General features: G+C 39.4%; 1 protein-coding gene across 26 annotated transcripts in view; it reads right to left on the bottom strand.

Moving 5' to 3' along the window:
* LOC139151507 (fibropellin-1-like) overlaps window positions 1–14,318 on the bottom strand; it is a 68,546-nt gene that overhangs the window by 36,475 nt on the left and 17,753 nt on the right. For 7 of the 26 annotated variants that reach the window (XM_070724389.1, XM_070724368.1, XM_070724379.1 and 4 more), the window contains exons 2-19: window positions 13,973–14,163; window positions 13,659–13,737; window positions 12,518–12,628; window positions 11,973–12,314; window positions 10,330–10,413; window positions 9,560–9,673; window positions 9,248–9,361; window positions 8,448–8,561; window positions 7,706–7,819; window positions 6,943–7,053; window positions 6,501–6,614; window positions 4,889–5,002; window positions 3,485–3,595; window positions 3,057–3,170; window positions 1,615–1,728; window positions 1,132–1,245; window positions 654–767; window positions 2–112 (exon numbers count right to left, since the gene is read on the bottom strand). In XM_070724389.1, the coding sequence (XP_070580490.1) occupies window positions 2–112; window positions 654–767; window positions 1,132–1,245; window positions 1,615–1,728; window positions 3,057–3,170; window positions 3,485–3,595; window positions 4,889–5,002; window positions 6,501–6,614; window positions 6,943–7,053; window positions 7,706–7,819; window positions 8,448–8,561; window positions 9,248–9,361; window positions 9,560–9,673; window positions 10,330–10,413; window positions 11,973–12,314; window positions 12,518–12,628; window positions 13,659–13,737; window positions 13,973–14,163 (2,280 nt within the window). The remainder of the gene's footprint in view (window position 1; window positions 113–653; window positions 768–1,131; window positions 1,246–1,614; window positions 1,729–3,056; window positions 3,171–3,484; window positions 3,596–4,888; window positions 5,003–6,500; window positions 6,615–6,942; window positions 7,054–7,705; window positions 7,820–8,447; window positions 8,562–9,247; window positions 9,362–9,559; window positions 9,674–10,329; window positions 10,414–11,972; window positions 12,315–12,517; window positions 12,629–13,658; window positions 13,738–13,972; window positions 14,164–14,318) is intronic. The other 19 variants (XM_070724384.1, XM_070724386.1, XM_070724387.1 and 16 more) reach the window with 12 other exon arrangements.

Here is a 14,318-nt window from a genome sequence, read left to right as displayed (position 1 = left end):
CCAATGTCACAATGAACTCCAGTGTAACCCGCCGAACACTGACAGGTGTAGCCATTCACTCCATCGACACAGCCACCGAATACGCACGGTGAACTAGAACATTCATCGATGCCTGTTGAGGAAAATGTTTCGTCAGTACACGCATACACATGTAATATGGCCGACGATAGTGTCCTAGCTGCTCAGCAACGTCTTCAGGTAGTACATGTATATAGGCAGTAAGGCAAGGATGAAGAAGTATATGCTACGGAGTAATGACATCAAAATCGCCGTACACAAAACACAGACGCCTTGTAATTGCGGCACTGTCTAACTAATAACGTTAAAGTAAAAAAAATTTCCACTTTCTCCCAATCACGTTCACACAATTTCCGACTGCTTAGTTTTTGTGTCGGGTGAAGTACAGTGGGCCAGGAATTTGGGTTAGCTGACTCAATTTGCCTAAATGAAGGAAGCGTAAGCGGGCGAGCAACGAGTGTGCCAAAACCAGGGTATGTTACGATAAGTGTCGTCTACAATAGTCTTTCAGGAGTGTCTTGCACAACAGTTCACATGTTGAAAATGCATTTTGCGTTATCCTTTCTATGGTGGTGATCTGGGCGCAGTTAAAGCCGTTCAGAGTGACGCCATAGAATTGAAGAGATTACAATCACCTATATCACAATTGGTACCGGTCCACCCATCCTGACATTGGCATCGATAGGAATTTATCAAATTCATGCAAACTCCGCCATTTTGACACGGACCACTCAAACATTCATTTATATCTGTGGATAATGAACAAGTCACTGAAAATTCCAAGAGCAATGGATACTAAATAATTAATTTTATGTTATACATACACTGATTACTAATTACTCGTGGATCAATAGAGTAGTCACTCATTACTTGTGTTTTAACTTATTAATGTTAACTAACTGTTTACATCATCAATTAATTATAACACTCAATATTGATTAGAATATTAATAATTAATATAATTATCAAACAAAATAAATTTAATCATTAAATTAATATAATTTTATTGTTGACACAGTGTGTTAAAGTTATTGATTAATGTCTGATTACACCTTTGCTTATAGTTACTGGGGTAGTAAATGTACCAACTCATGAGATTTATCAGGTATTTACCAAACTGACACTGATCCCCCTGATAGCCCGGAGAGCATGCACAGGTGTACCTTGCAATGTCATCAGTGCACGTGCCGCCATTTTGACACGGCAGGCTTGCGCACTCGTCTATGTCTAGAGATAGAGAAGCAGTTGACGAAAATGTGAGTATGGAGTACATATAGATGATAACACTAAAAGCACCAGAAGAACATCCTCGTATAGCGACTAATATTAATTGTATAAACAACAAATATAGTCCTGTGAGATTAGACATATAAAAGACTGGGAAGGCAGAATTGAGTGAATTTCCTCTTTTAAAAGATTCAAGTCTGTGTTTTGAGATTTCTGCTCTTGATTGTATTTGTTAGCATATTAGACTTGTTAACTTTACATACTTTCATGCATCGGCAAAAGCCCCCATCCCCATCCGCATAACCAGAACAATTTCAGAAGGTTGCAGTGTCTTGAAAGAGTTCAAATTCACATGACATTGTGATTCACCTGTGTCACAGTTTGTACCGGTCCATCCCTTCTGGCACCGACATTGGTAGGAATTTATCAAATTCTCACATATTCCGCCATTTTGACATGGATTACTCAAGCACTCATCGATGTCTGTCGACAACAGACAGAACGGTGCCATTTAGTGAAGGGAAGTGAATAAGGTGATAAAAGACATTGACAATATTGACGTTCGATTTGTCGTAAAAACAACTCAATTATCATTGCTCTCAATCTTTGAACTATCGCTGGTCTTTAGCGTCTAATTTACTTAACTTTCCACTTTAACTTGGCTTCTCAGAACAAAAGCCAGTCTGAATAAATCATCGAATCTAGTTATTTTGAAATGAAAGTGGTGTCAAATGTCTTCTTCGAGGGAGCTATCGCGTCTGTTGTACAGCTAAATGTCATAATTTGGTGTTTACCTATCTGACAATAGTCACCCTGGTACCCTGGAGCGCAGGCACCACTGTACCCTGCTGTACGGTCAGTGCATGTGCCTCCATTTTTATATGGTAGGCTTGCACATTCATCGAAATCTGAAGAAACAATTGTTATGACCAAAATGAGGTTCTTGAGAAAACAAAGATGACTACAAACGTTACAAACGTTATTCTCTTCGTAGCTATCGCCATGTCTTATTTAGCCTTGTGAATACAATTTTCATGTTTAAGTTAACAACGTCAGCTAAGTTGAATTTGTTGGGTAAAAATAACAACATTTTTGAATCAATGAATACAATATTATCTCATTCTTTTGTGAAGTCTTCTTAGTTGCTCTAAAGGTAACGGCTCAGAGCGGACAGTTCCTTTCCTCAATTTGAATTGCACATGGCGTTATCAAAAAATCTACAACGCGCATTTCTGACGAGTTCCTGAAGCTGTTTGACTATTTGCAACTTGAAATATGAGTGGAAGTATTTTGACTGTAATATTTTTCAGAATATTAGCATAATATTTGACCTGGCAGAATTAGAAAGCCATAAATGAAATTAGAGGCGGTCATCTCGTGTCATCTGAAACAAGACTTATGGTTGCCCTTGTGGCTTAATTCTCGGAAGCTGAACTTCAACATGATCTACTCCAAATCAGAAAGAAACGACAAAAGTTTCAGTTGAACAGGGTTGATGATGCGGCCTGATGCTCATCAAATGCCGCCACTGTCACGGTGGTACTTGTCTGAGCCCAAATATAGGAAGCACTTTCTATCAGCAGGCTGACTGCTGACTGCAATTTTCATTCACAAGTTAATCAGACCACAGAGTTATACAAAAAACCTCAGAATTCCAAATTATATATGAAAATTAAGTATGGGACCCTGCATATCGGAGATTCCGAATGGTTCGTGTATATTCAATACAATGATCATTGCAATAGGGGAAATGTTAACGGACAATTTGTACTTGTTAAATTTGTAGGAATAAATCCTATTAATCTGGTTACCTAATTGACACTGTTGGCCCTGATAGCCTGGTGCGCACGCGCAGGTGTACCCATCGACTCCATCAGTGCAGTTTCCTCCATTTTGACAAGGATCGCTGGCACATTCATCAAAATCTAAAGAAAAAAGAAGCTAGGTGGTGCAAAGAACATACTTCGAATTTGTCTTGACCTTCACTTATAATTAGTACGACCTCATATCATAATGATATCGTTTCCGTTATTTCAATATCTCAGTGTTAGCACATACAACCGTTTTAAGCATATTAGATATTGGGTACGCTAAAAACTACAAAATCATCATTTATCTTGATTCCTGTAAATGGTAGAAATGTGCTCTTTTATTAGTAAGCGATCGCTATGCTGCGGAGAGGTTACGTTCGAATATATGCCGTTTACATTACTGCAAAAAATCACAAACGCCATTTCACCTGTGTCGCAGTGCAAACCAATGTATCCGTCCGCACACTGGCAAGTGTACGCATTGAGCTGGTCGACGCACACGCCGTTCACGCAGGGGTTGCTGCTACATTCGTCGATTTCTGTTCAAAAGAAATAAAGTTTTCCTATGAAGAAATAGACACTCGCAATACATTTACGTCCCTGTCGCCCGTTGCATGGAGATACCGTTGAAACAACGACAAAAGCAAACGTGACTCAATGGCGGAAGTGGTGCCTTCGCATAGCAACTTGTGAAAAAGTTAAAACAGTGTTTTCCAACTACAAAAACGGCTACATCATTAATTATGAGAACCCTCAACCTTTTTGAGAACCCTCAACCTCTTTTGTTGTAGTTGCGGTACTTCATACGAAAACTTCGTCACTCAGACCCATCGCTTTTAGCAGGGTCACTGGAAAAAAGTATTAAACCACGGCCGCACACACTCACTGGTGTTCATAAGTCGTCAACATGATATTCCCGTCCTCCTTCTCAACAATACGCTCAGCGCTATTGTTATATTAGTCTCAGACTAACTCTGATTACACTCTGTGTTACTTGTTTTCCTGTGAACTTGCGGACGACAAGACACAGGGAACGCAAAAGCGCTGTGTTTGTTGCAATTCACAGTGAATAGGGTGAATATATTAGTGAACTCTGGGTAATGCGGTTTGTGTCAAGGTTCATTGTTCAGTGAGATGGGCCACCAAAACCGGTAAGACTTAGTCCTTTACTACTACAGAGGTTTGAACTAATTTTTAACCAAAGCGAATCATAGGACGTGGTTCACCAGTTCAGATGTTTGTTTCACTGAGCAAGTCATTGTCAAACCAGAATGTTAAACTTGAGTGTTTAGATGGTGTTGTGAAGAAGAATCATTCAGTGAACAGAAGATGTATAGAGGAGCCCAAACAATAATACTATATCCATATATCGTTATATCAAAATGAATTTCACCACACAAATCGTAGAGACGAATCATCAACTGATGTGTGCATGGTGGCAGGTGGATTGTGGGAACATCTTCATGCATTCCATGCACTGGGTGATAAAATGAAAGCGGTATAGATAATATTTTCCCATCGTCACTGGAACAAATACATTAATCGAAAATTTGTGAACGGGTTCGATACTTCATCGCGCGGAATCGTAGCCGCTGTACGCACATGCGCAATATATCTCCATAACAGTCAACATCGTTTCGCTTGGAAGATATCTAAATTTTGTCACCATGGATACTAAAGAATTTGGCAAAAACCATGATGTAATGGTTGAATGGTTAACAATTGGATGTTGCTACGATATCACAACCTGTCTGGTCTACTGATTGCCGGACACATCCAAGACAAGTTCAGGACAAACACCAAAGGTTGTAAAATGGAACGCTTTTGCTTACCTATCTCACAGTTGTACCCGGTGTAGCCCGACACGCAGATACAGGCGTACATGTTGATCAGGTTGGTACACGTGGCACCATTCTCGCACGGGGAACTGGAACACTCATCGATGTCTTTGAGGAGAGAAATTGGAAATATGACAGAACGTTAATGCTTTCGTTCAAGACCATGTTTCGCTTTTTAAAGATTGTAAAGAACAGAATTCTCATTCCATGCATGCTTCAATCAGAGCTCAGTCAAGGAGATGCAAGGAGAATGTTTGAGACTTAAGGTATGAAAAGTGAAAATGAAGATGAATGGAGAATTTACAGTCCTAAAAGGAAAAAAAAACTACAACAAATGAGTTGAAGATGGTTCGAGTGAAGAAACTTATATGGAAAGTACAGTATCCCGCATTACGGGATATGAATAACGAACATTTGTGATGGCAAATGATAGAAAACATTTGGTTAAACACAAACATGCATGTGGAGTAATAACGAACAAACAATAAAGTGACGGGAGATCTTGAAGAGACAAAAGCTGCAACTGTTGACGACATTTTCATTATTTTGGTGATTAACAAGTCCATTTCCTCTTCCCCTTCCCTCTCCCTACATGACTGAACTGTCAACGACATTGTTGACAACTGAATTCTCGTCCGGACCATAATTCAGTTGTAAACAATAACATCATCCATTGAACAACTGTCTTGACAAATTAAATACTTATTTCGGCATGACTTTGGTCATAGAACGAGAAGTTTTTTAAGCAGCGAAAACAGGGAAAATGCGTCAATAATTACAGCTAATGGAGCAAAAAAACAAGAGAAAATTGTATACGATCGATTACACGTAAATTTGGTACTGAGACATGCAAATGGTCCTACTTGGACTTTTACCTGCAGTTTTGCCATAATTTATCATTGATTACGTGATCAGCCAACCGAGACTGTTGACGCATGACAAATATTGTCTCTGTATGTAACTTAGTTACATACAAACAAGCTGATATTTTGAAGATGTGACGAAAATGGGGAAAGGTGTAGAAATTCTATCTAACATGGCAATATATAGTTTCTGTTGAAAGTAGTAAACTTTGCGTATTATTGGAATTGACAAATTGACCAATCACTGGCCATAGTACCCTAAGTAGTTGACCAATTACTGGCCATAGTTCCCTTAACGCGTGATGAAAGGATAGTGATTATTCATTTACAGGTCACAGTGCTAGATTATCATAATTACGAGTAAATATGAGACAAACAGACGGACAGATAGAGACAGACAGACAGACAGAGACAGACAAGCAAACGGTAGAGAGACAGAGAAAGGGAGACACAGATAGACAAACACACAGAGTGAGTGAGGGAGAAAAATCAAAATGAGATCATGATTAAAAAATTCTGTCGACGTGTTGTAACATGGATCTTTTGGGAAAAGTAGTGAAAGTGACTTTTGTTAAAGACATGCGATGATAGGAAACAAAAGATAAATAAAGTTAACGACGGAAAGCATAATGCTTTTCAAAGAAATATTGTCAGTTGTCACCTAGATTACAAAACGGTACGAAAGAAACAGAAAGTTTTAAAAAGTAAAAGAAACATAAAATAAAAACAAAATGTGTCTGTACCACTTTCACAACGAGAGCCGGTAAAACCAGGGGCACAAGTGCATGTGTAGAGGTTCTCAAAGTTGTTACAGGTTGCACCGTTGTAACACGGATTACTTGCACATTCGTCGATATCTACAACGAGGCAAATAATGTGGTTATTGATGTGTTTGTGCTGCGGGACGGGGGGTGGGGGCATGTGTATTTGTTAAGAGGGTAAGGGAATCAAATAAATGATAATTAATAAATGTTTGTAATGACTGTAATTAGTTGCCGATGATGTCGATCGATTGTAGTTTCTCGTGCCTTCGATGACGTCAACTGTCGTAAGAGTAACAAGCTGAGAAATGCCTTCTGTCCAACGGATATGTGCCCTCATAGTTCAGAATTTGTGATTACTTTGTTTATTTCAATTTTCCAGCTACACTGATCATGTCTAGGAAAAAAATCCCAATGCATGTACCTATGTTGCAATTAGGTCCCGTCCATCCACCATTACACGAACAGTAGTAGCCGTTGATGAGGTCGAAACAGGCACCATTTATACAGGGGTTGCTTGCACATTCATCTATGTCTATTCAGAGGGGAGAGAGATTATAACCGAACAAATTGAAGATTAACATTTGTAACTGAAATGAAATACACATCGTCATTAATTCGTTAAATTTTACTAATAAATGCATTTTTTTAAATAGTTGAGAATCATGAAAAGTATTCAAAGATCTGAGATGACTTTTCTTCGATTCTAACTTCGTTCAAGATCTGCAATATTCAAACGGAGACTCCCGTCATGTTAATAATGACGTCTTGTTTTTTTATCCTTTATTAACAAAAATCTGATTTTTGTTTAATAAAAGAAAAAAAAGATAATGACGCCGTGTTTGTAGAAAATGCGAAATATTTACGTCAAATAAAGTACCGACATTGTACCAAATCAAATAAATTATTTAAGATTCAAAGCTTAACGCAAGGATGGACCATTATATCTTTGGATGGGTGGTCAAAACTTCGAAAACAAAATCTGTCAAGCGATAATTATTTTTAAGGCCCGCTGCCTTTTGCAAGAAATATTCTTTGGACTAGTAACGAGAAAAGTGTGGAATTCTAGGGGAAAAGTATTCATGCTCTGCCTACTTCGGGAAAAGAAGTCACAACCCGGGTAGTAAAAATAATTCGATGCCCCGATTTTGACCACGCTTCCCTAAATTTAATGGTACATCACTTACTGATGGAGCATTGTGGTCCTGCAAAACCGGGTGCGCATTGACATCTATATCCGTTTATCTGGTCTACACACGAACCGCCATTCTGACATGGGTCGCTTGCACACTCGTTTATGTCTGGTAAGAAAAAAAAGCAAACAAACAGAAACAGAAATGGGTTATTTCACCGATAAAATGTCGGTACCAAATGTCAGAAAAACTAACGCTATTTTGTAAACCGCCATGCGATCGGTCTTGCCCGTCTGGCAAATTTTAATGTTTCATGTCTTCAGAACGATTCTGGTCACTGTTCCGTCCGTCTGTAAAACTGTTTTCCTCCGTGTCCGTCTGTTGGTGTTAGTCTGTATTAACAGACTGATAATAGTTTTGCCCGAGATGGCAGCCATAAAAAAGGCTTGTCTGTAATGTAAGGGTGTGCTTGACATTGGACTACAGGACGAGAATTCGTTTAAGTACATGTATGCAGTGTGACAATAGTTTACCCAAAATGGCAGACGGTCCGTACTCACAATAACAGCATAACACTTGTAGCTTACCGAAAAAATGACAGCATGACAAAAGCTTTCTAAAAATCACAGCAACCTATCGAAAATACCAGCATGACGGAGGCCTACAGAGCATGACAGTAGTTTACCAAAATTACAGCCCAACATAAGCTTGCCAAAAATCACAGCATCGTGGTAGCTTTAGGCTAATACTCCAAAGACAGCACCGCAGCAGCTAACCTGAACTTCACTTTACTTACTGAATTGGCAATTGACACCGGTGTATCCAGGGCTGCATATACATCTGTACGCATTTCTGTCGTTGATGCACTGAGCACCGTTGAGGCAAGGAGAGCTGAGACACTCATCAAGATCTGGAAACAACATTAAGAAGCAGATGCCACGTTAGTATAGTCTCGCGAGACCGCAAGTAAGTTTCATTTTGTGCCGGGGCAGTTTTGGGACGACGTCAACGTATCTCAGTTCCGCAAGATGGTCGGAAGTTCAAACTTTATATACAGTATGACTTTCATCATCTGAGAGCTCGAACGTAATTTTTGAGTGGTTTTTATTTTAACATGATATCATAAAACGTTTGCTGGAAATAGAGAATGTGTTTAGTCATTTTAGTCTGTTTAGTGTCATCTATTCACGTGGTAGCAACTCAAACTATCAAGGCGGTTGTAATGCTCGTTAACGCACTCTGGCTCCTTGTTTAATCGTTTGTTTGTTATCAGAAAGAGTGAGTATTTAGAGAGTGGTGGACACACATGAGTGCTTACTCCTCATGGCAAAAGAGGATTATGCTTTGTATCATATGTGGGATTGTATTAGAAACTTGTTAAAGTACCATTTGTTGACTATACTTGTAAACAAAATAACAAACAATCAAACAAACGAAAGAACAAACAAGGCGCCAGAGTTCCCTCTGGTTCGTGTTGCCAATCATTCCTTCAAAAAGGAACACATTTACAAATAGTTGCTATGTTTTTGAACATGAGAATGTTTTACTTTACAAAGAGATATGATGAGTATTTGTCGTAAATGTTGTTATTCCCACCTAATTCACAATTTTGACCAGTGTAACCGTTGACGCAGGTACAGGCATAAGACGTGATAAGGTTGCTACAAAAGCCTCCGTTCAGACACGGACTGCTCAAGCAAGGGTCGATTCCTGTGTGGAAATGAGATTGAAGAGCATCGTTAGAGTGCAATGAAAACGCGTTCACTAACCTTGAATTTCTACAATGGAGACCAAAGGAACTTGGGTTTTTTATTCGAATTTTGTGACCGGTAATCTAAGTAATGCAGAATGCTCTTTGAAAGTCAAACCGGAAGCTATGATTTAGAGAAAAACAAAGGGAATACCTACTTGTTTCGCAGATTGCACCTTCAAATCCCTGTGGGCATGCGCAAGTGAAACTGTTGACTCCATTCGTACACTGGCCCCCGTTTAGACACGGGTTACTCCAACATTCATCAATATCTGTATAAAGATGTATAATTGTGAGTGAATTAACTAAAATGACACAATGAATTCATTTTTGACACTTATACGTACTTTTAACATCCCCTGAGATGAAGTCGGGGATGGAAAAGAGTATTTGTCTGTTGATCTGTTTAGTCGGCTTACAAAATCAACCAAATAAGCTTAATGTACATTCAAAACTTTACTGAAGCCCGCCTTTTTTGCTTGCAAACTGCCATATATCGACTCACGACAGTTGCTGGATATCCAAGCCAGTATTTAGGATGCAAGATTAGCGCGAATATTCGATTTGCTAATTTTTCTTCTCCGTGTGCGACAGTACACACCTGCCTATGTCTGCATCATGTACTACTATAGACTGGAAAATCCGTCGCTCGAGGGCGCTATCTATACGCTCCGAGCGTAGGGAGCGTCCTCGAACGACGGATCTTTCCAGTCTATAGGCATTCACAGCATACATTGAAAATCTGTAAGCCAGCTTACCTGCTTGCTCGTTGACCTATATCGACATTTGATAATTACAGTGCATAGGTATGTAATGTTGCCCTGTAAATCGTTCTGCACATTTGTCTTCCGAATTATGTTGTCACATCTGTCATGAAATTTGAAACCGACTGTTGTACAGTCAAGACCGATTCATTGGTGCTGCTTACCTAAACAAATAGGACCGTATGGACCGTCAAGACATAGCTGGCCGTCTGGACACGGGAAGCCTCCCTGGTCACAATCGTTCGCATCTGCAACAAAACAAAAAGAATGCAATTATTAGAATACAACTGGAGACCCCTATGACAGATTTTACAGGACTCCAAAAAATATGATAATTTTTTGCTAGTTTTAAGCCCGTGAGGACAAATATTAGAATTTCAACCAAAATACGTTTTCCAAATAAAAAGAAAATCCAGCCCTCGTAGAGTTAACGCGGGGTATTGGAGCCACTTTGGATTTCAAATATTGATTCACTCGACTCGGTGGCAAATTTCTGCTGCCGCGATAAAATATTTGAACAGGTTACCTCTTAATTTTAACTCTTGATAATGAAATCAAATAGTTTGACAGACATTCCCTAAGCGATACAATAGGAAAGCTCTTCAGCTTTAAAAGTTTTGATGCCTAGTATTTTGGAAGCTTATTCAGTGTGTTTCGATGCACTTAACTTCTTACGAAGAGCGCAAACTGGTTCAAGTTGATGATTAGAAGTACTTAGGCCTAAATGATTCAGACTTTCAATTTTTTACTATTCTTTTTTTTCTGACCTACCACTTGTTGGGGCTCATTTTAAAGCTCTTGAAGCAATACAGATTTTATTGGTCTTAGTTTTCCGAAAATCAAAAATTGTGTTTTCGTAATTTTGAATTAATCGGTAAGTATTGAGCAATTTATTTTTCATTGTGGCCCTTGATTTGGAAAGAGGCTTGTTGAAATGTCAGTCAGCAAAAGTTCAAGTCTTTCACTTTCGAAGCGTCTACTACCTTAATGATAATCTATTTCGGTGATGTCTGAATTATCACTTTATAGTACGGAAATAATAAAACTCCATTGATTTCAGCGGGGTATATGTGTGTGCATTAAAGGGACAAAGTCGGCCATTTTTCATGAATTTTGTTCGATACGAAATTGAATTAATGGTCATGACCATTAATTCATTTACACGTTGGTTTCACGTATCGTGTCTAAAACCGGGCTCGAATATATGCATGCACACCCACTTATTCAGTATCTTTCAACATGTCAAACAATATAAGTAGTATCTCGTATCAAACAAAATTCATGAAGAATGGCCGACTTTGTCCCTTTAATTTAAAAATGTCGGTCTTTGCCGTATCTGAAAACCCTATTCTCACTGTGACCCTGCATTCTCTTGTTACGCAGAAATACGCCGATTTAGTAATTTCTGGTGGCGTCCAGGAACTGTGTGATTAAAACTTTACATTGTAAATATCGATGCACTCAATATTTACACACACTGCGCATGCATGCGTGTGTCTGAGTGTGGATGTCTTAATCTTGCAAATGACAATCGGGCGCTAATATGTCTATCACGCAGGAAAAGAACTTCACAAACGAATGGAAAATTGCCGTAATATCACAGTGTATCAACAGTGAAGAATTCGCTGATCACTGCGTCTCACGTGACCAGACAAGCAGCACGTAGTAAGATGCCTCCTTGTGCTTTTCACTGAGGCGGGGACCAGCCAACAGTGAAGAATTTATTCCTTTTATATACAAGCTGCTTTCACTGACAGATAAGTATCGTGAGCCAGTTTTCATCTCTTTACCATCCCCTCAGACTTACCAATTGAAAAGCTGATGTTGAAACCACCGGCGACAATGTTGTTATCTGTATAAAATTCAATCCAGAGGTAATCCGAGTTCACTTCCAACGGCGAGGGGGCTGGGTCGTACTTAGTTTCGTATATCATGACAGAATTATCGTACAAGATCGGACCCGTGCCGACTTCCACGTAATCTTTCCGCGCCTCGACGTCGAAAAAATTGAACGTCAATTTGATGCTAAATACATCCGGGATACTGATGAGGTACAGGCATTTCCTGCGGTCTGGATATTGGCCGGGGAAATTCGGTGAGGTGAAGAATCCGGAAAGCTGGTTATAGAAATTCCCGCCACAGTTTGGCGCTGTAACAGAAGATGTGAGGAGATATTACAAATCTGCCGAATTACATGCAACACCACGCTAGTATCAAAAGAAACGGAATTATCCTGATGCTAATTTTGACTTTAAACGTTTGGCTATCCTTGCAATTAAAATATCAAAATCGAATTTCTGCCTTGCTTGGATTATGAATACATTGTAATGTTTGACATTCTCAGTAACATACCTTGGTATGTCTCACAGTTGACGCCCATGAAGCCAAAAGCACAGTGACATCTGAATCCGCCGACGAGGGGGACGCACGTACCACCGTTTATACACGGGTCGTTTTGACAAGCTGAAAAATTAAAACATTTAAACGTTTAACATTATCAACAGACTGGAAGTTCTGTCCCTTGAGGCAGGGATGTACCCTAAGGCTTTCTGTTGCAACACCTGCACTGTTGAAAGATGAACGCTATCTAATGCTTACTCTCTGAATCTTCCTGTCTATGCTGAAAACAATACTAACCACAAGCGTCGGACACTTCATAGATCGCTTTTAGATTTAATTGTCAGACTTCTAGATAAATTTGCTAAAGAATACATTTGGACACTAAGTCACTGTCACGCCGTTCTTTACTAACCATACCGATTGCAATAATTGGCGTGTGGCGACCTGGACACAAGCGACGCTCAGCGTATGCGTGCTCAGTTCACATTACCAACGTTGCGCGAAGTGCTCATGAGACTTTTCTCGTTAGTATCTCGGCGTCATCTCCACATGTACATGTAATAAAAGTCGTCTCGAAACCTTTCAAACGAAACGTAATAACAATCCCAGAGATGTGCTGAGCTGCTAATGAAACTAACACACCACTATTTTCGGTAATGAAGTAAGCTTATGTTCCGTTTTAGATCAACATAGCGAGAAGGTTAAGTAAAATGCACCTCAGGGACAGATATTTAGACTCAACTTTTACAATATTCTTTTGGCCTACCAATTCTGGGGACTCATTTTGAAGCTCGCGAACTAATAAACAGTTTAATTGGCTCAGTTTAGCGAAATTCGGAAATTTTATTTTCACTGTAGAGACACAAGGATAGTGGCCATTTGGAATTTCAAATATTAATTACTTCGTTTCTCTAGTACCAAATTTGCAAGGTGACCTCCGATTTTTATTCTCGAGTTTGAAAGAGAATGGTTAAAAGTTTGCTTGAGCAAAAGTTTAAGTCTTTCATTTTCGAGGCGCGAACTACTTTGATTCAAATATGATGATAAGTCGATATCGTAACCAAATGTAAGTACCAGGCAGACTTTGTAAATTAATATAGTGTACTCTATTATGAAGCAGGGTTAGAGATCGAGGCAAGCATGTATTGTTTACCTCCTACTGGAATGAGACTTCGGTCAGCAGGTACTGGGTCCCTGTCATTGCACAATTCTTCTCCACAGCACAGGATATTCTGAGGGGAAAATTGAAGAATGTTAGGAACGTCTTTTATGATAGCCAATATAATATGATATCCAGGAACGTCGTCAGAATCAAAATCAGGACTGTAAACAAAGACAGTACCCAGGGGTTTTCTGCAATTACGTAGTTTCAGTACGCTCAGAATGGTAGGAATGAAACCCCAGAGTTAGGGGGCAGAGTACAGTAAACGTAAAACCCGTCAATCATATTCTCTCGAAATGACTCACCTCGTTGCTGCCAGGGAGGCATCTAGTGACGGTTTGGCCATAGTCTAGGCAACCTCGCCTGAACTTGGCCGTGTTGTCGGATTGCAATTCCCACGTGGTGTAGCATGAGTACGTGGAATCACATGTTGTACTCCCGGGACACGATTCACTGTCACAGTAACACGTCACCAAATTGACTCGCCCCGTTGGAACTGAAATGACAAACAAGAAAATGTGTTTTAGGTTCATTTAGTTACGGACGAAAATACACCACTTGTATCAATTCATATAAAAACTACTTTCTGAAAGTGTGATATCTCCCGAAATAGTGGGGTTTTTTTAAGTACAGTCAATACTCTGCATATTT

Source organism: Ptychodera flava, chromosome 15 (assembly GCF_041260155.1).
Source record: "Ptychodera flava strain L36383 chromosome 15, AS_Pfla_20210202, whole genome shotgun sequence".
Classification (NCBI taxonomy): Eukaryota; Metazoa; Hemichordata; class Enteropneusta; family Ptychoderidae; genus Ptychodera; species Ptychodera flava.
This window is presented reverse-complemented; position numbering and strand designations above follow the sequence as displayed.